The 25,633-nt window shown below is 35.1% G+C and overlaps 2 protein-coding genes across 2 annotated transcripts; one reads left to right on the top strand and one right to left on the bottom strand.

Annotated features, from left to right (window-relative positions):
• The first annotated feature begins 18,960 nt into the window (after positions 1–18,960).
• LOC131640640 (putative protein FAR1-RELATED SEQUENCE 10) lies at positions 18,961–19,811 on the top strand. The gene is made up of 2 exons (XM_058911018.1): positions 18,961–19,723; positions 19,783–19,811. The coding sequence occupies exons 1-2, from the start codon at positions 18,961–18,963 to the stop codon at positions 19,809–19,811; spliced, it is 792 nt and encodes a 263-aa protein (XP_058767001.1).
• Positions 19,812–19,923: 112 nt separating this feature from the next.
• Positions 19,924–24,126, bottom strand: LOC131640641 (protein MAIN-LIKE 1-like). Its single transcript, XM_058911019.1, has 4 exons — positions 23,960–24,126; positions 20,893–21,073; positions 20,137–20,814; positions 19,924–20,007 (listed from the first exon to the last, which is right to left on the bottom strand). The coding sequence occupies exons 1-4, from the start codon at positions 24,124–24,126 to the stop codon at positions 19,924–19,926; spliced, it is 1,110 nt and encodes a 369-aa protein (XP_058767002.1).
• Positions 24,127–25,633: the final 1,507 nt, after the last annotated feature.

The following is a 25,633-nucleotide window of genomic DNA, read 5'->3' on the forward strand; positions in this document are numbered from 1 at the left end:
ATCGGGATAGGAAAATAAAATCGAGTGTAAAAATACTTTTTATGAATTTTTTGGAGTTAAAATAACCCAAATATGAATTTTTAAATATATATAGGTAATTAAATATAAATTAAATAAAAGGAAATAAGTAAATATATAATTTAGAATTTTAAATAAAATAAATATAATTTATAAATGAATAGATATAATGTAATAATAAATATTAGAAAAATAATAAGTATGTATGGATTTAATAAATAAAATAAATAAATTATTAATTATATAAAAAAGTTTTTTTTAGAAAATAGTATATATAATAATTTATCATAATTAGGCAAAGAAAATAATTAAAACAAATATATATATGTTAAAAATAATAATATAAAGCTATGTAATTAAAAAGAAAAAAAAATTGGGAAACTTAGCTTATGATCCAGTGCGGCTGGCGTGTGAAGTCCATGGTGGACTTGCGTTCTTGTACGCGTTGGATAGGCTGGAACGTTGATCTTGTGGCCAGGAAAGCGAAGGACCATGATACCATGTGTTTCATGATGCACCAGATCCCTTCGTTTACCAGCAGAGCGCGCGCCAAACGAATTTTGAACCGACCAATCATATGATGACACGCAGTCATCTTCAACCTCCAATTTCTGAAATACGCTATTTTACAGCGCTTATGGAACATGCGATATAAAAACTTTGCTTTTAACACCTGCGAAAAATAACGAATAGGTCCTACACATAATAGAAATATGGCGCACCCATACCAACATGATCGTCTAATCTTTGCGAATTCAACCATGGTCATCTCGTGACTTAATTTCTCTTGGCATGGAAAACCCTAATTTGAATCCGAAACCCTAATAATGGTGATATGTTCATGACACCATTACAATGCACCAAACTTTCCAGAAACGATAATTATATGATAACAAACACATATATATGAATAAAAATCATTGAGGATGCATGAGAAAGCCAGATCGAAGGAATTTAGAAAAGTGCAAACCGTGATTGATAGGAGGTAATTCTGAACGTTGCCGCCTTGGAGAATGAATGGAGAACCTTCAATGATGTCCCAGGAACGTGCTTGAATCAATAGCAAACCTCGAATCGGCCTTAAACTCAAAATTGAATCTTGAATTTGTTGACACTTTTTGAACTCGGGTTTGAGGGTTTTTGGCTGCAGAACTTCGTAAACCTTGCATCTGTGGGTGTTCATGTACTTATAGAGGATGATTAGGTCAACTAAAAACGAATCCAATCTTCTCCAATCTTTAATTTGCTCTTTTTGAGAAATTTTATTTGCAAATATTTCCAAATATGTCCAAAATTAAATCTTTTCTCCACCAATTTGCTTTTGCACGAAAATTGAATGAATATTGGAATATTTTGGTGATTAATGATGATTGAAAAATAGACACAAATCATATCTTTTATATTTTATATTATTCTATAATTAATTCATGATTTTAAATGATTAAAATCACAAAATAATTAATAAAAAATAATATAAACTATAAGGATATAATTTTTGGGCGTGCATGGGCTTTTAATGAAGATTGGGTGAAGAAATCATAGGCCCATTTGGAGAATTTTGGATTTTGAACCTTTTCTTTTCATATCTTTTTCTCAAAAATAGTCCAACTTTGACAAGGTGTATCTCCCTCAATTTTTGAGGTATGGAGGTGTTCTAGGACTTTTTAGAAACCTTAGAGAGTCCTCTAACCAATGTCTTTGGTCTCATATCAAAATTATTTTCCATGCTCATTTTATGTCCTTTTAAAAAAAGTGTCTTTTTGTTGACTTTTGAAAAGGACCTATAATGTATGAAGCCATATCTCTTAAACCATTGACCTATGAGCTCTGATTCTTGGACCATTGGATAGAGGAATGAATTTCCTTTAAAATGAGCTTTGGTGGGAATTTTTCTGATGAAGTATGAATATTTGGTGAATTTTCAAAGTTTGGTTGACTTTTTCAGTTCATGCCCAAAATAGTAACTCTTGACTTTTGACTTCTCTGATCTTTCCTTGCATCATCATGATCAACCCTTGATCAAATGATGATTTCAGGGTTATGAGAATGTTGTTGACCAAATATCTTGAGTTTTGACTGTATAATGACTGTTTTGCCCTTGGGAGTCGACTGTTGACCTAATCAGGATTTGAGGGACTAAATTTGCTCTGTTTGACTTGAAACTTTATATGGAGATACTTTGGGATGTTAGTGACCCTATGGAACCACCTTGAGCCATTGATTCAATGATTTTCCTCTGAATTATTCAAACCCTAGTTTAGAACTTCTGTGTGGGAGACTGTGTTTCGGAGCTTTGTCTTTTGATTTGGTTTTGTGTATGAAAAATAGCATGGGCAAATTTTGGGGTATGACAGCTGCCCCTGTTCAATTATCTTAAACCTGAAGATGTAGAGTGGTTTGCGCGCCAGTCGGTATCTGAAGGTGGAAGATGATTGAACATAAGAATACCAAGAAATTTGCCCTATTTGAAGTAGGGACTTTTGTCGGAGATGGGCTTGTGGATGCCATCTGGTAGTTGAATTTTGAGAAGATGTTGTTTGCGCGTTGACCGTGTCATTACCGTTCGTGGTAGATGAATTAGATCCTTGGGAATTGATCGTGTCAGTATCGTTCGTGATACTTGAATTAGATCTTGGAAAGATGATCGTGTCTTCATCGTTCGTGATGATAGAATTAGATCTGAGGAGATAATCGTGTCTTCATCGTTCGTGATGATAGAATTAGATTCTCTTGTCGTGTCAGCACCATTCGTAGTGACTGAATTAGACCGTGGACGTCAGTGATCGTGTCTACACCGTTCGTGATGATAGAATTAGACATCTGAAATTTGATCGTGTCAGTACCGTTCGTAGTATCTGAATTAGATCTTCTGTCGTGTCAGTACCGTTCGTAGTAGCTGAATTAGACTGAAAAGGGTCAGTGATCGTGTCTACACCGTTCGTGATGATAGAATTAGATCTCTGAGAGTTGACCGTGTCAGTACCGTTCGTAGTAACCGAATTAGATCTTTTGTCGTGTCAGTACCGTTCGTAGTAGCTGAATTAGACTGAGAAGGTCAGTGACCGTGTCTACACCGTTCGTGATGATAGAATTAGATCTCTGAGAGTTGACCGTGTCAGTACCGTTCGTAGTAACCGAATTAGATCTTTTGTCGTGTCAGTACTGTTCGTAGTAGCTGAATTAGACTTTGAAAGTGATCGTGTCATTACCGTTCGTGGTAAATGAATTAGATCTTCGAGCGTTGATCGTGTCAGTACCATTCGTAGTAGCTGAATTAGATCTTGGAAAGTTGGAGATTTCGTTCATTTGTCGGTACCTGTATTCTGAAAAAGGTAAGATTAAATTTATGCAATGTCATGATGCATGGATTACATAATGAGTCTCTCAAAATAAATGAGAAGCTTCGTATGTTATGTATGGATTTTTATGAGGTAATGTATGCAAGGTATGAATGTGAATATGATTTATGAACTATGCTTTATGATGTAGTCTTGATGGGAAAGTAAGTCTCTGTTTCATTGTAGTTTTGATATCTGGTTTCGTCTTGAAGATGCTCAACTGGGGATTTATGATTTCTGCTTGGGGATGATCAGAATCTTGATGTTCCCTGATTGGTGATAAAGATATTGATAAATCGTGTTGGAGAAGAGCAAAGTGTTGAAGAAACCAGTAGTGTTGAAGATGTAAATCTCTGTTGGGGAGCCATGTCTTTTGTCGAGAGTATTTGAAGATATCTTCTTAAGAATTGCTCTGTGGGAATATGATCTTGTGAAATTGGAGTTGCGGGAAGGCATGGATGCCCTGAACATTGCCCCCAGTATTATAATAATTACCATTCATGGATTTGATTAGGACACACTGCTAAGTATTGATCAAGATGTCGAACTGGACTTGCATAGATTTTCCCCAGTTGGCAGGAACTTTGGAAAGATTCGCTTCGCGAGAACTTTATAAGATGTGCACTTTAGGAGACATGCCCCTAGTAATCATATGCCCAATATGATGTCCTATGTTGGTTGAGAAGTAGCTTCAGATTTTCTTGGATGCGTGCCCCTGATTATTTTGGCATCCTTGAGAGGTTCTCGGAATCTTGACTTGATTGCCCCAGATTGTTTGGACAAATAGTTTGAAACCCACTTGAGGTGTATGCCTTTGATTGTTTGGCTTTCGAGAGATTATTTGAATCTTGACTTGATTGCCCCTGATTGTTCGGAAAAAACGTGCCATGCCCCTTGTATACATAGCAGACATTGCTTCTGAAGTGGTTTTGTTTGTCGGGATAACTTTCAGTCATTAGTTGTACTCTGTGCAAGTTCTTTCTGATGCTAACATTTGAAATTATGTAGCAGAATATGTTTAATAATGAATTCATGAGATGCAATGCATACGTTTGTCTTGAATTTTTGAAAAACCTTTAAAACATGAGATGCAAAAACACGACACTTGTAAAAAAATGATATTTGTAATAATGTTTGTAAGAATGAAATACCGACTCCTCGTTTTTGGTAAACCTTAAGGAGTCAGGATACCTTTTTTTTTGTGACAGTATGCTTTCGAACTAACCATGCTTCAATTAGGACTTTCAAGGGTTGTAACGTGGCTTGGTTCACGGTTTAAGAAACAAAGGATAATGGCTCAAAATTTGATTGTACCCACCCCTCTTCGTGATGAACTTCAGTCCTAAGCTCAGTCAACTCAACTTATGCATTCAGGTTCCAAGAGACTTTTGGATTTGCGCTTTTGACAACGATGATGGTTCATAAGCAGAGAGAACTTTTGAGATGGCAGTCACTTCTTCCTTGGGGTAGTCGCAACTTTGAGTTGTTCAAGAATTTATTGACTTCTTTTTTTCATCTCTTTGATATCCCTAACTTTTGCCTGAACTGTCTCTTTGGAGCTTACAGTCAGCGGGATGCCTCGATTTTTGCCTAAGTCATCTTTTTGTTTTTTGACTTAGCAGGCTTTTCTTTGTATATATGTTTTTTCATTTTTTTTTTTTGTGAAAGATATTGACTGCCTTGCTTAATGATTGATGATCCATCATTGTCTTTTGATTGACATCTCCAACACTTCTTTGATATGTGTGGATGAACGCTTGTGATTGAAACCTTTGTTGAAAGGTGTACTGAATGATTCTCTTAAAATAGAATGCACAGCCAAATTAACTGAGAACTAACCTGCCCCAGGTTATGATCAAGGTTTTGAAATTTCAAGAAATAAAACTCCTACGCCTTAGGCTCAAAGGGGTTGACGAGGGATTAGCATCCTTATATCTCCACTGTTTAGGAATTGAAATAATGCCTGTACATCGTCAGCATAGTCCGCTCAAAAGCATACTGTATGAGGCTGCGGTATCGTTTTCGTCATCCTCCCTCAAAAGGCTTACAGCTTTAGCAGGAGTTGAGTATCATAAAAACATATGCAAAGTAAAGACATAATTTTAAAAAGAGTGATAGCGAAATAATTTATTCAAGACAAACATATGCAATGCACTGATGATGATTATTAAAACAAATAATGTCTATCATAATTGGAGTGTTTAAACAAACAGAACAGAAATTGCAAATGAAAGTAAATCTAATGATCTAAAAAGTTCATCCTTCTAGGTATTAATCAATCTTTTTGTGATTAGGCATGGGAGCAGTGATCACCACAGGGGTCTTGGGATGATAGAATTCAATTTCACCCGCATCGATCATGTCTTGAATCTTGTTCTTCAATGGCCAACAATCATTTGTATCATGTCCAGGGCTATTGGAGTGGTATGCGCACCTCGCATTGGGCTTGTAGTTAGGGGCGGAAGTGTTAGGCTTTACAGGAGGATCCCTTAAAGTAATCAAGTTCTCTCTCAGCAAATGTTGTAATGCCTGAGCCAGTGACATGTTGATCTTTGTAAACTGGCGTTTAGATGTATCTGACTTGCGTCTTTGTTGTGGAACTGGTGTAGAGATCAGAATTGTCCCTACAGATTGGTTATGTTCATCGTGATCTTTCTGGTCGTACACAGTGTGAGGTTTCTCCGGAGAGTGGCAGTCAATGGTCTTGTCATCGATTAAGTCTTGGATCTTATTCTTCAGTGTCCAACAGTTATTAGTGTCATGTCCAGGACTATCAGAGTGATACGCACACCTTGCATTAGGATTATAACGAGAAGAGGAAGTACTAGGATTCCTCGGAGGGTCCTTCAAAGTGATTAGCCCTTTCTTCAGCAATTGTTGCAACGCTTCGGCCAGAGTCATATTGATCTTTGCGAATTGGCGCTTGGGTGTATCTGACTTGTGTCCTTGTTGCGGAACTGGTGTAAAGGTCAGAATTGTCCCCACAGATTGGTTGGGTTCATTGTGACCTTTCCGATTGTTCCCAGCATTAGCCATATGAGGTTCCTCAGGTGAAATGACGTCAATGATCTTGCAATCAATGAGGTCTTGGATCATGTGCTTCAATGGTCCACAATCCTCTGTGTCATGGCCAGGGCTATTCGAATGATAAGCACATCTCGCATGGTACTTATACCCAGGAGCAGGATTTGTAGGGATTGAATATGAAGGTAATAAGGTTATCAAGTTCTGGTTGAGCAGTTGTTGCAGAACTTGAGACATCGGCATGTGCAACGGAGTGAATGATCGCTTAGGTTTGGATTTCCATTTATCTTGCACACCTTGCTCCCTTTGTTGGTCCTTCTCCTTCTCGGACAGAAGTGCCTTTAATTCTTCTTGCCCCTTGGCTAAGTGAAAGATTATTTTCTGGAACTGGTTATTCTGAGCCTGAAGATTTTTGATAGATTGTTCGAGATCCATCTTTCTTACTGAAATAAACAGCGGAAAGATGAGGTATTTGTTTTTATGAAACCTGTGATGCGATGTTTATGAATGATATGATTATGCATATGCAATGTTTTCAAGGACCTTAAAATTTAAATTTACTTTAAACAAGAAAGAAAGAACAAGCTTTCTTAATAATAATAATAATAATTAAATTGTACTTTAGTTTATGGTTCTTTGCCATTTTGGCATACAAAAATAAATATGTAAACAACTAGGAATAATAATAACAATAAACTAGAATTTCTTCAAGCTTCCCATGGACGCTTCCTCTTTGATCTGATGAAGTTGTTGACGTTCTGTTCTGCTTGAAGTAGCCTTGTGAGTTCTAACACTTGTTTCTCTTTGGCGCGGAATTGAGCCTCAAAAGTATCCCTTTCTTCTTTCAATTGGACCCATGACTTTTGTAGTTCTTCTAGATCAGTGGGCATGTCTGGATGGAGAACAACTAAAGGAACCTTTTCTTCACATTCAGGTTCAACAATCACAGGTCTAACATAAGGATATGGCATGACAAAGCGTTGAGCGCGAGTGCGTACCCATCTAAGATAAGGTTCCGAGGGAAGGGAGTTCTTTTGCCCCCAACTTTTGCTATCCACCCTGTACACCTTGCTCCAAGCGCGTATGAACTCTTGGCGTTGATTACGAACATCTTCTTCATAGTTGAAAACAACCCCTTCAATGAGCAAGTGATGAGGACCATCCCTTCGAGCATAACCAAATTGTCGTAGAGCTAATGAAGGATTGTAGGTGATTCCTCCTCTAATGCCAAGGAGAGGCACATTAGGGAATTTCCCACAATGATCGATGATAGTGACGTACTCTTGAGACATAACATGCCAACGGATATCTGAGTGAGAAAGTGACATGATTCTTCGAGACCATTGCATCTTTTGATCGTTTCTGACTACTGAGCGTGGAAGGTGCGAAATAAACCACCTGGCCAACAAGGGTGTGCAACACATAAGAGTCCCTCGCTTCTTCATGACACGAGAGTGAAGGGAATGTAGAATATCTCCAAGTAGCGTAGGCACGGGGTTGTGAGTCAGAAAAATCTTGATTGCGTGCACATCAATGAATTGATCAGGATTAGGAAACAAAACCAAACTATATATTAACAAAGCCAAAACATCTTCAAAAGCATGGTAGCTCATGGCCTTCAGAAATTGTCGAGCTTTTCCAAATAAGAATTTGGCTGAGAGACCTTCTACTCCATTCTTGGTGTCCCAGTTGGAGGCGATGTCTGATCTCTTTAGGTGAAGTGCAGCAGCATAGTCTCGAGTTTCGGAGTGCTTTCCAATCCAGTAAAGGGCAGATACTTAGATATAGGTACACCAAGTAAGTTTGAGAACTCCTCCAAAGTAGGTACCAACTGATAATCCGGAAAAGTGAAGCAATGATGTTCGGGATCAAAGAATTGGCATAAGACTCTCATCATATCTTCTTCAAATTGAGAGGTGACCAGTCGAAGAAGATAACCATGTCTTTCAGCAAACTTAGAGTCTCCAGGGACTTCCAAGGCGAGCTCCTTAAGCTCAGAAGGTATCCCTACAAAGTTGAGTCGTACATAATCTCTGGTAGAAAAAGCCATGTCCTACAAAACAGTGTAAATATAAATTTCTCGGTCCTTGAAATTTGTTAGTGGTTATGATATGTCATGATGTTATGATGTTATGATGTTATGATGCCAAGTAGATAACAAACACAAACAAGTCACACAATTGCCTTAAGGGTAGGCTTGCATGAAGTTCATAGGTATATACCCTTCTTCCTTTCGTTTAGTTGGTTCAACCTGTCCTAAAAAGTAACCAGGTTCTATGGTGCTCATATCCCTGATCTTTCTCGTGGGCATTGTCTCAACATAGCACTCAATCGGCCAGCCAAAAGCATCCCTTGAGTCCAATCTCAATGAGTGTAGCATCGAGTATCAACCGGCTTCAGTCAGGAATCCGAAGCCAGCCATCTCGCTACTTCTTATAAGTCAAAGTCAAGTTTGAATAAGGTTCTAAAGGCGAATTAGTGCTCATGACACCACGCGGTAGCCAAATGTCTCCTCGATCAGATTCAAGGGCCATCAGGACAAACCAAAGCGTCGCACTAACGGTGGCCACCAGTTCAACCGTAACGATACATGTCGTACAGCCTCCCTGGTCTCATGCCACATACCTAAGGTACTCAGATCCGGGTTAGGATCTTTCACACAACAGAATACCCAAAACAGCCCTGCAAAAATAAAGCAAGCAAAACAAACAATAGAAAACATTTAAGTGAATCCTAAACTTTTAAGGTAACCCCTCTTAATCGAAAAATCCCCAGCAGAGTCGCCAGTTCTGTAACACGGTGAACTGACTTTTTATAATCGAAAAATGTTGCGGTTAAGCATGAGTCGCCACCGACTTTTATTTTATCCAAACTAAATCAGAAAGGCAAAAAGAAACAGAAAAAACCTTTTAAAAGAAATCTAAGTTCGGGGGGTAATTTATGCAAAGGGAAGGTGTAAGGCACCCTTTGCATCCATGGTTTTCCATGGGCTCTTAATTGCTTTGCTTGCTCGCTTGTTTTTAGAAAAAGTAGATGAAAGAGATAGGGACTTTAGCTTGTGAATAAGCGTTGCCCTTTTGAAAAATTATGAGAAAGAATATAATAAAAGGTTTGAGCATTGCAAGGCAATTAGGGGCAATTACCTTAAACTCAGATGATAGGTCTCTTTTTGCCTTTCAGAATGAAAGGGTCTATCCTTGCCATAAGAGGGCAGGAAGCCTTTCGTTTGGAGGTTGAAGGGTCATCGAAGCATCCTTTGCCATAAGACTGTCCCATGCCATAGAAGGGCAGGTAGTCTAAGGCAAGGATCAGAATAAGCCATCTTTCGTAGGCAGCCAGAAGATACCTCAGCCTTTTTCCGTAGGCAACATCCGAGGGTCGAGGTCATTTGTGTACCGAAGGCAGCATCATTAGGGTCGTGACCTTTTTATCGAGGCAACATGGCTGAGGTATCCTCGAATTCGAGGGACGTGGCTTATTCTGCAAAACACAAAGGCAACAGGCAACAAGGCAACAGGCAACAAGGCAACAGAGAGGTTACCCCAAAAGGGTGCGTGTGTGCAACAATCACGTGATTATGTTCAGATATTTATCTTTTAATTAGTTATTCTAATTCAGTTTAAGGCTTGCACTCCCTAAGATTACTAACCACGCAATAATATAAAGCAATAAAGGGGAAGGGGACAATGAAACCAGCGGATCCCCAATGGGGTTTGACACAAGTAATAATAATAAAAGGCATAAAATAAAATGTGGCTTAGGGTTACCAATGACGTAGCTTTGGCAATTGATAAACCTGAAAAGGAGGAAGAACAAGAAGGCAAAGTACAGTGAGTGCATTATCGGTTCGAAGGCAAAATAACTAAACCTAAAATAAAGGATAAATATCGTAAGGCTAAATAAATAACTAAAGAAGAATAGATACTTAGCTTTGCATTTGATCTGATATGGTTGATAGGGCGCCTTTTAAGGTTAACCCTGAAAAGAAACAAGGCAGAGAAAAAGATGAAGGCGAAACAAACCCTTATATAAAATAAACCAAACAGAAAGTTAAATTAAATTAAGTAAAATACTTAACTTTGGTTTTTTGAATCAGGCGCGTAGTTGGAATTAATCATATTGCTAACCCTGAAAAGGCACAGAAGAAGAAGATTTTTAGTGTAGGGTATGGTCTTCGTAAACCCTGATTAGGGTACGAATTCAATAAGAAAATACGAACGATTTAATTAATTATTGGTCTTGCAACCTAATTAATTTAATCGGGATAGGAAAATAAAATCGAGTGTAAAAATACTTTTTATGAATTTTTTGGAGTTAAAATAACCCAAATATGAATTTTTAAATATATATAGGTAATTAAATATAAATTAAATAAAAGGAAATAAGTAAATATATAATTTAGAATTTTAAATAAAATAAATATAATTTATAAATGAATAGATATAATGTAATAATAAATATTAGAAAAATAATAAGTATGTATGGATTTAATAAATAAAATAAATAAATTATTAATTATATAAAAAAGTTTTTTTTAGAAAATAGTATATATAATAATTTATCATAATTAGGCAAAGAAAATAATTAAAACAAATATATATATGTTAAAAATAATAATATAAAGCTATGTAATTAAAAAGAAAAAAAAATTGGGAAACTTAGCTTATGATCCAGTGCGGCTGGCGTGTGAAGTCCATGGTGGACTTGCGTTCTTGTACGCGTTGGATAGGCTGGAACGTTGATCTTGTGGCCAGGAAAGCGAAGGACCATGATACCATGTGTTTCATGATGCACCAGATCCCTTCGTTTACCAGCAGAGCGCGCGCCAAACGAATTTTGAACCGACCAATCATATGATGACACGCAGTCATCTTCAACCTCCAATTTCTGAAATACGCTATTTTACAGCGCTTATGGAACATGCGATATAAAAACTTTGCTTTTAACACCTGCGAAAAATAACGAATAGGTCCTACACATAATAGAAATATGGCGCACCCATACCAACATGATCGTCTAATCTTTGCGAATTCAACCATGGTCATCTCGTGACTTAATTTCTCTTGGCATGGAAAACCCTAATTTGAATCCGAAACCCTAATAATGGTGATATGTTCATGACACCATTACAATGCACCAAACTTTCCAGAAACGATAATTATATGATAACAAACACATATATATGAATAAAAATCATTGAGGATGCATGAGAAAGCCAGATCGAAGGAATTTAGAAAAGTGCAAACCGTGATTGATAGGAGGTAATTCTGAACGTTGCCGCCTTGGAGAATGAATGGAGAACCTTCAATGATGTCCCAGGAACGTGCTTGAATCAATAGCAAACCTCGAATCGGCCTTAAACTCAAAATTGAATCTTGAATTTGTTGACACTTTTTGAACTCGGGTTTGAGGGTTTTTGGCTGCAGAACTTCGTAAACCTTGCATCTGTGGGTGTTCATGTACTTATAGAGGATGATTAGGTCAACTAAAAACGAATCCAATCTTCTCCAATCTTTAATTTGCTCTTTTTGAGAAATTTTATTTGCAAATATTTCCAAATATGTCCAAAATTAAATCTTTTCTCCACCAATTTGCTTTTGCACGAAAATTGAATGAATATTGGAATATTTTGGTGATTAATTATGATTGAAAAATAGACACAAATCATATCTTTTATATTTTATATTTTTCTATAATTAATTCATGATTTTAAATGATTAAAATCACAAAATAATTAATAAAAAATAATATAAACTATAAGGATATAATTTTTGGGCGTGCATGGGCTTTTAATGAAGATTGGGTGAAGAAATCATAGGCCCATTTGGAGAATTTTGGATTTTGAACCTTTTCTTTTCATATCTTTTTCTCAAAAATAGTCCAACTTTGACAAGGTGTATCTCCCTCAATTTTTGAGGTATGGAGGTGTTCTAGGACTTTTTAGAAACCTTAGAGAGTCCTCTAACCAATGTCTTATGTCTCATATCAAAATTATTTTCCATGCTCATTTTATGTCCTTTTAAAAAAAGTGTCTTTTTGTTGACTTTTGAAAAGGACCTATAATGTATGAAGCCATATCTCTTAAACCATTGACCTATGAGCTCTGATTCTTGGACCATTGGATAGAGGAATGAATTTCCTTTAAAATGAGCTTTGGTGGGAATTTTTCTGATGAAGTATGAATATTTGGTGAATTTTCAAAGTTTGGTTGACTTTTTCAGTTCATGCCCAAAATAGTAACTCTTGACTTTTGACTTCTCTGATCTTTCCTTGCATCATCATGATCAACCCTTGATCAAATGATGATTTTAGGGTTATGAGAATGTTGTTGACCAAATATCTTGAGTTTTGACTGTATAATGACTGTTTTGCCCTTGGGAGTCGACTGTTGACCTAATCAGGATTTGAGGGACTAAATTTGCTCTGTTTGACTTGAAACTTTATATGGAGATACTTTGGGATGTTAGTGACCCTATGGAACCACCTTGAGCCATTGATTCAATGATTTTCCTCTGAATTATTCAAACCCTAGTTTAGAACTTCTGTGTGGGAGACTGTGTTTCGGAGCTTTGTCTTTTGATTTGGTTTTGTGTATGAAAAATAGCATGGGCAAATTTTGGGGTATGACACCCCTCTTGCCAATATTTGGAAATTTGATTTGATTCTTGAATGATAAGTTTCTTATTTTGGCCAAAATTGCATCAATCTCCTTCCAATCATTTAGTCACGAAAATATATTGTACTTAGTCATTAATATTGATTGGAATCAATATATATGCACCTTTTTAATCAAATATTTGATTTCCTACTTAATTAAATCATTAAAAATCAATTTTAAATGAAATAAAATTGTGTAAAATCAAATAAAATGATATAATTCGTGGCATATGCTTTGGATAACTTGTGGGCCAAGTTTAAGTCATAAAATATAAACCCATTTGCAAGAAATCCAATTTGAACCTTTTTTATTTCACATTTTGCCTTCAAAAATCACCCAACTTTGATCAATCATATCTCACTCAATTTTTAAGCTATGAGGGAGTTCTAAGACTTTTAGGAAACCTCAAGAGGTCCTCTATAAGCAACTTTGGAATATATTTTTCATTTGGAGCTTTTATCTTGATCATATCCTCTTTGGGAAAAAACTGCTTTTGGAGGATGCCTGAAAATGACCTGTAATCTTTTGCACTGTATCTCTCAAATGAATCATTTCTAGCCCTGGCTTGTGAGAGACAAAGTTGTAGGGAATCCAATTTCCTTGGGGAATTTTTGATGTTCCATGTGAAAGTTATGCCCAGTCAAAGTTGAGTTGACTTTCTCCTAAGAAACCCTAATTTGAACCTTTTTGTATTTGTTCATCTCTGAGTTTCTATTAATGGAATCATGATCAATCTTTGATCAAATGATGGTTATGCACCTTTATACTTGATGTTTGACCAATGATCCTAGGTTTGAATCATACTTTGATTGTAGTTGACCTTCAGGTTTGAATCAGTTGACTGTGGATCTTGGGATTGTTTGAGCAAGGCTTTGGAATTGAATCTTGAACTTTGAATTATTGTAAATGGAATATGGAAGGCAAATTTTGGGGTATGACAGTCATCACCTTCATTTTTCTTAGGTTAGAGCTTAGAAAACAACATTTGGAGGTTGTAATCGGATGATCCAGAGTCGAAGCTTCTTTGCTCGTGATTGACACCGCGAAAGATTTGGTTTTCTTCTCATTCTTCTCTTTGAAATCTTAAATTATTGGTATTTGTTTGTAAGTATATGTATGTATATTTATTGCTCATGGTATTGTATAAAATCTCTTTTACAAATCAATGTTGATGTTTATCCTTGTTTTTGCTTTGTGCTTGGATTTGAGTTGCTTTAGAGATAAACTCCTCAATTCTTGTTCTTGGATGAATATTTTCTAGGTTCTAGACTCTAGATATAGATTTAGGCTTAGTATTTTCTTTGAGTATCGACTCTTAATGCCTCAATGTTGGTTGAGTTGCGCGAGACATCGCCGACGAGAACAAAATGGTTGATATCTCACTTTGCATTAGACATAATCTCTGTGTGAATGATACATGATGATATTGAGGAGTAAATTAAGTTGAGTATAACTGATTAATACGTTTAAGTATGTAACGGGTAAATTAATGAAATTCTTTTTATGTTAATATGTTTAATTCCCACATTTATCGTTTTAAACCCATTCAAACCCAAACTTAAGAATGCGAGACTTATCGAATGACAATTCGATAATCAATGATCCCTATGGACACGATAAATCTCGGAATACTTCCAATATTTTGCTTGCCGCTTTACCGCTTCAGCACCTTTCTGGTTCATAAAAAGAGTGTGAGACCCCATTTATATCATTTCCATCAATTTCTTTCTAAACTTTTCATTGTTACAATTATGTTTCAACTCCAATTATTACTTAAAATTTGTATTCTTGCTATCTTATCATATTAAAATCACAAGTTTCAAAGTTAACAAAGATGAGAAAAATGGTTTATTGGGAATCTTATTGTGAATTACGACAAAATTCAATATCAATTTGTGAGGCAAAGAATAGTAGCAACCAAAATAAATGGTCTACAACAATAATAATCCGTACATAGATAATATAACAGAATAAGGCGATAAAAAGATGAAAGTTTGTTTACCCAGTTTGATCAAACGATCTACTCTGGGAGAGAGTGCAACTCTCCAATTCACTATACTTATAAAGTTGTTATAAGATATTACAGATGAGTTACAAGAAAATAGCCTTCACAGTTCCCAAAGAACAAACCCTATTCTCTACCCAAGTGTTTTCCAACCTCTCCAACCCTCAATATAAGAATCACTCAAACCCATGGTGTTTAGAAGTATTTCCCAATCCCCTTAGATAACTCCAAAGGTTTTTCAAAAACCTTTGCCTTTCTAAGTTTTCCCTTGGAATTCCCTAAACCCTTATTGATGTAAGCTCTAAGATTGTCACACTATAATAACAAAAGAGATACATATTTATAGCAGCAAAAAATCCAACAATTCTCAAAACATATCTCCTTAATTGTTAGAATAAAAGATATTATAATCTTATAATATCTCTTAAATATTATAAATATATTATAATATCTTATAAAATATTATAAATATCTTATAATATCTTTTTGTATCAATTTATATGATATCCAAATTAATATAAAATATTTTAACATTAATGAATCGAACAAGCCGAACCCGATAACCGTAAATCGCTCGGACCATATTACTATTCAACTTTCTTATTTTTTGGCAACCTCAAAACATGTTTTCTCTCTCTTCATCAACAAAGGTTTTTAAGGCACATGTACAACATGGTTTAATATTAAATTGGTTAGCTAACAAAGGTGTGTCGATTTATGCACTCACCAAAAGAACTTTACTGAAAAACAACTAAATGCATCCTTATATACCTCAAAGATACATCAACTTGTGGATTAGCCCTTACTTTATCCAATAACCTTAACATCTTAATCCTTTGTGATGCAGACTATAGGTCTGATGATGATGATGATAGAAGATCCACCATCGGTTCCTATGATTTCTTAGGAAATAATCTTGTATCTTGGTCCTCTAGAAACTAGTCTATGGTATCTAGATCAAGTATTCAAGTTTAATATCGAAGCCTTGCAGTCGTGTCATCATAAATCATATGGCTTCAATCTCTATTTCATGAAATTTACCTTAAGACTTCTACAACACATATCATCCATTATGAGATTATAAGTGTTGTCTAACTTGTTTCAAATATGTTTCTACACACTCATAACAAACATTTTAAACTATACATCCACTTTATCATAGAAAATATTCAAGCCAAATCTCTACAAGTCATGCATATCCTATAAACAGAACAAGTAAATGATATTCTCACGAAACTTACACATGATAAGGTTTGCAATAGGTTGGTTAACTTCTAAAAAGAGTCAAAATTTGGAATTTATTGGTTTACTATCCTAGTAGAGGGGGGAATCATTGCTAATGGGTATATTTTTTACATTTGTATGTACATTTCATATGTAGGCCATAACTAGAATAATGAAGAAGTGCGATAAACTGTAAATAGGAGAGAGAAAAATGGTATCTGAGAGAGTCAAATTAGAGATAATAGTTAAAGGATATGACCATAAGATGCACTAGACCATAAGGATATAACCTAAAGTAGGAAAAAGATTTTCGAAAATGGTTGTTACCAAAGTTCATAGAAGAAAATCTAAATATAGAAGAAGGGTAACTTGTTGTTTGTATAAAGGGTGAAAAGAGTTTTGAATCCCAAGTGACCCTTAAGAGAGAAACGAGGCAGATTAATCAAAGGTTCATAATGAAAGAAAATGTAGAGACGAAAAATGAACAGTTAGATTTCACCTCGAAAATACAACGACACTTGATTGCACTAGAGTATCATAGGAAGTGGTGTCACTCACTGGTCTAGAAACCTAGGCCCACGTGTCAAACAAATCCTACGAAACATCTCAATGATGAGAATCAAATTTAATACATATGTTCACTAGGTTATTCCTGTCGGCCGCAAAAACTCTTCCACTTCTCCAATCAACGACTCTGGTGCTGGGAACCCGACCCAGTTCTCTAAAAGGCATCTCGCTACCACGCCACAAGAAGCCTTGGAGGCAACAATTTTAGGCCGGTCAAATGTCCAATAAGAGAAAACCCTCATATGATCCTAATTTGGAACATTTATGAACCAACTTTAATACATAAAGGATCACATGTGAAGAAAAAGATACACGAGTAAAACCTTTACTCACTTTACTCATTATTCTCTCACTGATTTGAACGTTCGAATGTTAATTTTGCATGTCAACTTCTTTACAACTGTATCGAAAACTCAAGGCTATCCTAACTAAAGGTCATCTCTTCTTCACATTGATCATCTCTAATTCTAATTCAGAACACTATTTACTTGTAACTTATCTAGATTAACTATTTAGTTGTAATTTATCTAGCTAAATCTTGTTTTTGAAGTAAGTGGAGAATAACTTTGGCCTACGTGACCGACTAAAGGTCAACGACCAAAATCATGTTCTAAATTGATACCCAAAAAAGAAGAAAAAAATGATTTGGTATGCAAACCAACGCTAAGAATTTGTTGTGTCCAAAAGTTACATATTATTCTCAATCTTGTCATAAAAAACATGCTCCTACTTTATTGATAGATTGCTATTGCATAATCGGTTTGTGGACCTTAAGTTTTTTATGTGGAGATATATCTTGATTCCATATGAATATGAATATTTACACACCACTATAATTTGACCAAGCTGAATAATAATAAAATGGATGGCAAAGCATGGTTCCACATTTAACTTTGCGGCTAATTAAAATATATTGTAAACAATTCTATAATTTAAAATTTCGTTACATATATTGTTAATGATATAATTTATTTATTTTTGTAATTTTTACTATTTTTTTAATAAAAGAATAATAAATGTATAACAATTTTCACACATATAATCTTCTTCTATTTTTACGCGCTAAATAATATTTAATTAATTTTTTATTAAAAAATAGTAAAAATCATACTTAAAAATTTATATTTAAGTTTTTTGTTTTTTTAATAATTTAAATTTAATTTAAAATATTAAAAAATTCTTCTCAAAATATAGCAACTTGTACATAACAGCACCATATACAAGACATGAAACCAAATATATTCAAAGTACTCTTTTCTATTATGGAAAAAGTCTACAGAAAAATATAAGCGGATATTATGATTATCACGTTGAAGTTTCTATCATCAACCTCCAATAGATCAAAGAACTCATAATTGGTAAGCTTTTGAATACATGAGGCGCACATATGATTATCACGAAAGTGTATTTCCAGAATAATTTAAGACAAAATAAATGTGTCTCGATTAAAAATGCATGAGGTGTATCTTTTGATGAAATTAAAGCAAAACATATGTGGTTCATTTAAGCATAAATTTGATGAACAATAGGTGCGTCCAGAAATAAATTGTTTTGAATATTTTTTCAAATTTTTTTAAAGTGTTTCTTCAACCGGTGGGAAAAACAATCCTCACATACAATACCTTAATCTACTAATGCTGCAGATTAAAGCCCAGTAAAGTTTAACGGTTGAAATAGAAAATTTTACTTCCTACCCGTACAATTGCCCTTCTATCCCTACAATTTTATAAAAATGCCAACTTTACCCTCAATAGTTAATAACCATTTTACCATTTTACTTTTTACCATTCATCTAAAAAGTCAAAAAAATTCAAATCTGCACCCCTACGCACCTTTAATTCAGAACACTTCTGGTAAGTCATCCGGTTTACAAATTAACAAACCGGAACACATTATGAATGTCATCCGGTTCACTTTTTTTTATTTCCGGAAGACATTTTAAAACTGCTCCGGTAATACGAAAATCAAACCGGAACAGATAAGCAAAGTGTTCCGGTGCACTTGTAATCAAACCGGAACAGTTTTAAAAAGTGATACGGTGAAGTAGATATCAAACCGGAACAGATTGGAAAACTGTTCCGGAACGCATTTTGCATTTTTTAATTTTTGGTTATTTTTTTTCAGGTATGGAAGTTCCGCTCCAAATTTGTCGAAAAAACAAGACAGCTATAGATACCACTGATGTTTTCACAACTTCACAGAGATTTGTCACACGGGAAGAAGTTATCCGCTGGGTTAAAGAGACCGGAATCAACAATAAAGTGACTGTTATCATAGCGCGTTCAGACACTGAAACAGGCAAAAGAGGAAGAAGTAACAAAGTTATATTTGCGTGCGATAAAGGTGGAAAATATAAGGATAAAAGTGAGACTCAAAGTGCTACTAAGAGATGTGGATGTCCATTCAAAATCAGATCGACTCCGGCAAAAGATGGGTCTGGATGGAAGGTTGATGTAAAATGTGGAGTTCATAATCATGGTTTACCAGATAGATTAGAAGGTCATTCATTTGTTGGTAGGTTGACAACAGATGAGAAGCAGCATGTTGCTGATTTGACAAAGAGACATGTTCCGCCTAGACACATATTGATTTCCTTGCAAGAGCGAGATTCTGAGAACGTCACTCGGATCACGCAAATATACAAGCATAAAAGTGTGATTGAAGCGGAGATAAGAGGTCCAAGAAGTGAGATACAACATTTGCTTAAGGTTATAGAGGAGGCGAACTATGTTTATTGGAGTAGGAAACAGGATGATTGTGACGTTGTGAGAGATATTTTATGGGCTCATCCAGATTCGGTAAAGTTGCTGAATCTTTTTCCTACTGTCTTGATTATGGACGCCACTTATAAGACCAACAAATATAGACAACCTCTGTTTGAAATAGTTGGTATGACATCGACCGAGTTGATATTTGCGGTTGCATTTGCTTATATGGAGTGTGAGCAGACAGAGAGTTATATTTGGGTCTTGGATAAGCTGAAGCAATTGTTTGTGAAGAAAGATGTGGTTCCACAAGTGATTTTGACGGATAGAGATCTTGCTTTGATGAAAGCAGTTGAAGTTGTTTTTCCTACGACGCATAACTTGCTATGTCGTTTTTATATTAACAAAAATGTTGGGATGAAATGCAAGGAATATGTGATGAAAGACATGCAAGAGACGATAGGCACACTGTTAACAAATAAATTAAATGATATTCATTAATACCAATGTTTATATATATATATATATACATATATTAAATAATATAAATTATAATATATGAATAAACATATAATTAATTAAAAATAAGATAAATACCTGTAGCAGAGTAGGATATCCACTGAGCTGCTTGCAACTAAACATAGATGCATCCCCAAGGTGGCGATAAAGAGTGGCCAGTGCCGCTGATGCCCAACTGTATGAACCAAGCCCACGTAGATCTCTAATCAATAGCAAATATCGGGCCTCAACCAGGGTAAATGTCTTATCCGCAAAAATGGTAGAACCTACCAACATCATCAGATATGCCCTGGTCGCGTAAGTCCAACTACCAGCAGCACGGTACTGCACGAATCTGTCATACAGCCACTGCAGTGAGTAATAAGCTCCCCTGTAAGAACGCACATGTACAGCCATGGCATGTCTATCCACTCCCAATAACTCGCAGCCAAGATCAACAGCCACCTGCTCTGTGACATGCTCATCAGGATACCAGAACATACCATTGATAGGCAAATGGAGCAGGCACGCAACATCATCTAAAGTAATCGTCATTTCACCAAATGGCATGTGAAATGACGAAGTCTCAACATGCCACCTCTCCACAAATGCTGAGACGAGATTAACGTCTATCTTGGTCAGGCTAGTTCTCTGAAGAGAAGCCAGACCTGACCTAGTCACGATAGCCTCAATCTTAGGTGGGAGCTGCTGAGGCACTCTCTCCTGGAGCTTCGTCCCGTGCCCAGCGACTTTAAGCTCCTTTTTAGGGCCTCTTTTCTGAAAATAAATAAAAAAACCACATTAGAAGATATAATAATAAATTCTATTTAAAATAAATCACATAATTTTACTTACCTCTCCGTACCATAACCGGCGAGCAACATGGTCTTGATATCGAACAAGTAAAGATAAATCTGATGGTCCACCAGGATATCCAACTGGCTGTGGTGGTTGCGGTGGTGGGTTAGAGGAACCAGCTTCGTCGCGGCGGCGGCGGGTATGTGGTCTCCCGTCTGGTCCTAGTGTACGCATTTTCCTGAAAAAAATATTAAAAAAAAAATTTAAAAAAAAAATCACAAAAAACCAAACCGGAACAGTTCCAAAAAGGGTTCCGGTTTGCAACTGAGCTAAACCGGAACAGTTTTCAAAAGGCTTCGGGTGGAGATGAAAACAAACCGGAACAGATTTCAAAAGCGTTCCGGTATGCAATGCAACAAACCGGAAGAGCTCCAAATTTTGTTCCGGTTTGGAAGCGAACGCACCGGAACAGAATCCAAAAGCGTTCCGTGAAATATTTTTGCGAACCGGACCACTTACCAAATGTGTTCCGGTTTGGAAAGTTAATGAACCGGAAGAGTCTTCAGAAGGGTTCCGGTTTGTGTTTCGTACAGATAAAAGGAGAGTGTTTGTTCAAGATCAGTAAAAAGTGAAAAATGAGAAAAAAAATTCCTATTTATGGAAGGGTAATTTCGTCCAAAAAATATGATTGTTGGGGTAGAAGGACAAATGTAGGGGTGGGAAGTAAAATTTTCGTTGAAATATCTTTCTATTTGAGCCCAACCAATGTATTGTATAACTTTTTCGTATCTAGAATCTCGTTTGTGCAACAAACACACTTTTCTTTATTCAAATGGCTTAATTTGTACACAAGGAATTTGTCTTATAAGACCCAAGATATGATGCATATATCGTACTAGATGATAGCTTGATTCTAATAAGATAACAGTACAAATTAAAGTACATAAGGGATGAAAAATCCACTCTTGTTTCTAAGGTGTGTTTGGATAGAGATTTTATTTATGATATAGGGTTTATTTGTTTCAGTTTTAAAAAAAAATTATTTGTTTTTATGAAGAAAAAAATTTCTGAAAAAAAATTTAAAATATCATAAATTATTTTAAACTTATTTTTTATACATAAGCAATCTAATTTCAATATTTAATAACATAAATATTTATTATTATAAATAAAAATAAAGACACAATATATATATATATATATATATATATATATATATATATATATATATATATATATATATATATATATATATATATTGATTTTAATGGATTGGATTAGTTTCTCTTTCTATGATTCTTAATATTTAATGGTCGTGAATCATTGTTCTCATTTCTCATAATAACCAAGTGTTTTCACTTGAGTCGCCCACATATAGATTTAGATTTGTTGATTTTAATGGACATGGATTGATTTCTCTCTTTATGTTTTAATTAAATTAAATATTAAGGATCATAGAAAGATCCAATCAAGTCCATTAAAATCCACAAAATCGAAATTTAATGGTCGTGATTCATATATATATATATATATATATATATATATATATATATATATATATATATATATATATATATATATATATATATATATATATATATATATATATATATATATATATATATATATATATATGGCATATCATATGAGAATGTCATATTTATATGAGAATGTGAGAATGAATCTGAACCATTAACTTTTAAAATAAATGGTGGATATTATGAGTGGATTTTTTTTTCTCTCTCCTACATCATTTATTTCAAAATGTATGAGAGAGAAAAAAAAAGATTCATCCATAATCTCTACCATTTATTTTAAAATTCAATGTTTCAGATTTATTTTCACATTCTCATATAAATTTTTATATGGCATTCTTATATGATATGTCATATATATATATATATATATATATATATATATATATATATATATATATATATATATATATATATATATATATATATATATATATAATTTTTCTTTATCAAAAAACATTATTCTATTACGTGCATTGGCAAAGTAGGAAACATTTATACTTGAGGTCGTAAACAAATAGATTAATTTGCAAGAAAAATATCTAAATCTAATACTTGTTGCTATCAAAAATGCTGAATCCATTTGTGATTATTTTTCAGTTAATACCGGTTATGTAGAGCCTTAAAGTGGCCAAGCACCAATCTTTAGAAAAGATTCCAAAGTTTTCTTGGAACAAAAACGATCAAAGATGAATATATGCAAAAGCTTATGACGTATGAGAATACATTAAAATCCTTATCTAATATGTCATGGGTGACTGAACACATACGTATGCTATTATACTTAACAGTTTTGGGATATTATTTTGTTATTTTATTTATCAAGAAAAACAAAAATCAAATATAATTTCTTTATAGACCTCCGAAAGAAGAATCTCTGCTGAAAACTCCAAAATATCCTTAACTTCGGAGATATATTTTTGAAATTTTTTTTCTTCAAATTTTTTCTGAATTCAAAGATGCATCTCCGAAAACACCAATTTAGGGGTGTCTCCGGAGATGCATCTCCGAAAACACCCATTTTCACATTTTTTGGTGTTTTCGGAGATGCATCTCCGAAATAAACAGGAAGTTATTTTTTTATTTTCTAAACAATGGTTAGTCCCGTATTTTAAATTAAACGACAATGCTTAAAATAAATAGTGATTGATATAAACTAAATATAACACGTAATTTGGAATAAAATACTAATATTATATATACAAAAAATAGTGTATGTAAATGTCAAAATAATACAACTCGAATACAAAAAAGTCAGAAATAGAAAATAAATAGGCAACTGCTACTGAGTATGCATAACCCTAACTCCCTGGGACCTCCTCTGTCTCGTATATGCCGCCGCACCGGCCGCATCACCAACCATCCTCTCCGCGATGGCAACTGCCTCTGGACCGCCATGTTTAATGATACCTCGGTCCAATGCGTCCCGCCCAAGTATCTCTATCCGCTGGCATATCGGCAGGAGATCAGTGGCATGGTCATCCTCGGCCTGCTGGTTCTCCAAGATCTCCTTGTGTGCTGGCCTAGGAGCTCCGGGAGCATCGGGTGTCATCAGAGGATGTGACACGCGATAGAACCATGTCACGTACCCCTCTACATAGTGCCACTCCTGGGTGGTCGCCATACGCCGACACTTCTCCGGGACCAAATGATGCGCCCAGTCCTCAAATATAGCAGTGAGCTCCACTCGGATAACTGTGTCGGGAGCAGCCTCAAATGATGCGCCCTGTCTAAGTCGTGCGGAGTTTCCTGTCATTATCCTAAAAAAATTGAAATCGGTAAGAAGGTGAAACAATCAAGAAAATAAAAAAAAATAATAATAATTTTGAGTTCATTTCGGAAGTGCATTTCCGAAATTGGTCATGGAGGTGTTTTCAGAAATGCACTTCCAAAAACACCTGCGACTCCATTTTTGCAAAAATATTTCAATATTGCCCTAAATACTTCAAAATCAAATTTTAACTATATAAAGAGACTCAGTGACATATAATAACTTAAACCTAATACATTGTGCTAATTTCTAACACCCCTAATATGCATTTCAATCCTAAAGTTAAGGTTATGAGAACTTATACATTTGAAGTGATGTTGAGGATGCTGTTGAAGTATTCTTTGAAGGTTGGAGAGCAATTTGTTGTTATTTTGAAGTAGCATTTGATTTGTGTGGACGCAAATGGTTGGTGATTTTAAACTTTTGGTGTTTTAGGGTAAATGAAAAATGGGGGGAGGCTGTTTTGTTTAAACTGCAAACGCATGTGTTTTCAAAATTGCATCTCCGAAAACACCTTTTTTTTTACTTCGGAGATGCACTTCCGAAATATAAGGACGTTTTTGGAATTTCGCTGTTATTCCTAAGAAAGTTGGAGGTGGATAAAGAAATTGTCAAATCAAAAGAGAAATAACTATTTGTTAGAACAAGAAATGTTCTAATCAATATTCTTAGTTTTGATGATAACATTATGTATGAATTTTGTATAAGACAATGTGGTACTCTAATCCTTTACATTTTCCATTTCAGGAAATATTTAAAGAGTATGCACAAATCAGCGCTCAGAAGCACTGACTCAGAAAGTTTTGGATGGCTTCATCAGAACATGCTCTGGCAAGACATCAGAAGATGGTCATGCAGAATCAGAACATGAATTGGAAAGCATTAGAAGAATGGAAGTCAGAAGTACAAGCTCTGAAGTTCTGATGGTATCACGCTCAAAGCTCTTCAAAGTCAGAAGACAGAAGATGCTCTGCACCAAAGCTGATGACTTTGATATTCAAACGTTGTTATCTACAAATCTGAGTCCAGAAGAAAGTACAAAATGAAAGGCTGTAACGTCAAATCTTTGACTGACAAAAGGAATGTTAGAAGCTACAAAAGGCAAAGTCAGTAAAAGCAGCAAAAGTAAGGCTCGAGGTAGTTGACAAAAGTGTGAAACATTAAATGCAGCGTTGTACTATTCACGCAAAGCATTAAATGCATCCCAACGGTCATTTCCTCCCAAGCGCCTATATATAGAAGTTCTGATCAGAAGCTGAAAACAACACTTGCTCAACACTTACAGAAACGCTGTCAAATTCAAAAGCTAAAGAACTTCATCTTCAACCTCACAAACTCTTTGTAATATTTAGTGCGTGTTAAGTTTAGAACTTAAGAGAAATATCACAGTTGTGATTACAGCTTTATTAGAAGCACTCAAACTCTTGTAAACTTTATTTTACATTGATTGTAAAAGATTTCCTAGAGTGATTAAGTTGTGATCTATAGACTC

This window comes from Vicia villosa, unplaced genomic scaffold (assembly GCF_029867415.1).
Source record: "Vicia villosa cultivar HV-30 ecotype Madison, WI unplaced genomic scaffold, Vvil1.0 ctg.003251F_1_1, whole genome shotgun sequence".
NCBI classification, from domain to species: Eukaryota; Viridiplantae; Streptophyta; class Magnoliopsida; order Fabales; family Fabaceae; genus Vicia; species Vicia villosa.

Coding starts and splice junctions, on each gene's coding strand:
- LOC131640641 (XM_058911019.1), bottom strand. CDS start 24,126: ATGACAGGAAACTCCGCACGACTTAGACAGGGCGCATCATTTGAGGCT. Junction 21,074..23,959: donor GAGTGGCACTATGTAGAGGG/GTACGTGACATG, acceptor TATTTTTTTCAG/GAAAATGCGTACACTAGGAC. Junction 20,815..20,892: donor GCCGGTTATGGTACGGAGAG/GTAAGTAAAATT, acceptor ATTTATTTTCAG/AAAAGAGGCCCTAAAAAGGA.
- LOC131640640 (XM_058911018.1), top strand. CDS start 18,961: ATGGAAGTTCCGCTCCAAATTTGTCGAAAAAACAAGACAGCTATAGAT. Junction 19,724..19,782: donor ACCTCTGTTTGAAATAGTTG/GTATGACATCGA, acceptor GAGTGTGAGCAG/ACAGAGAGTTATATTTGGGT.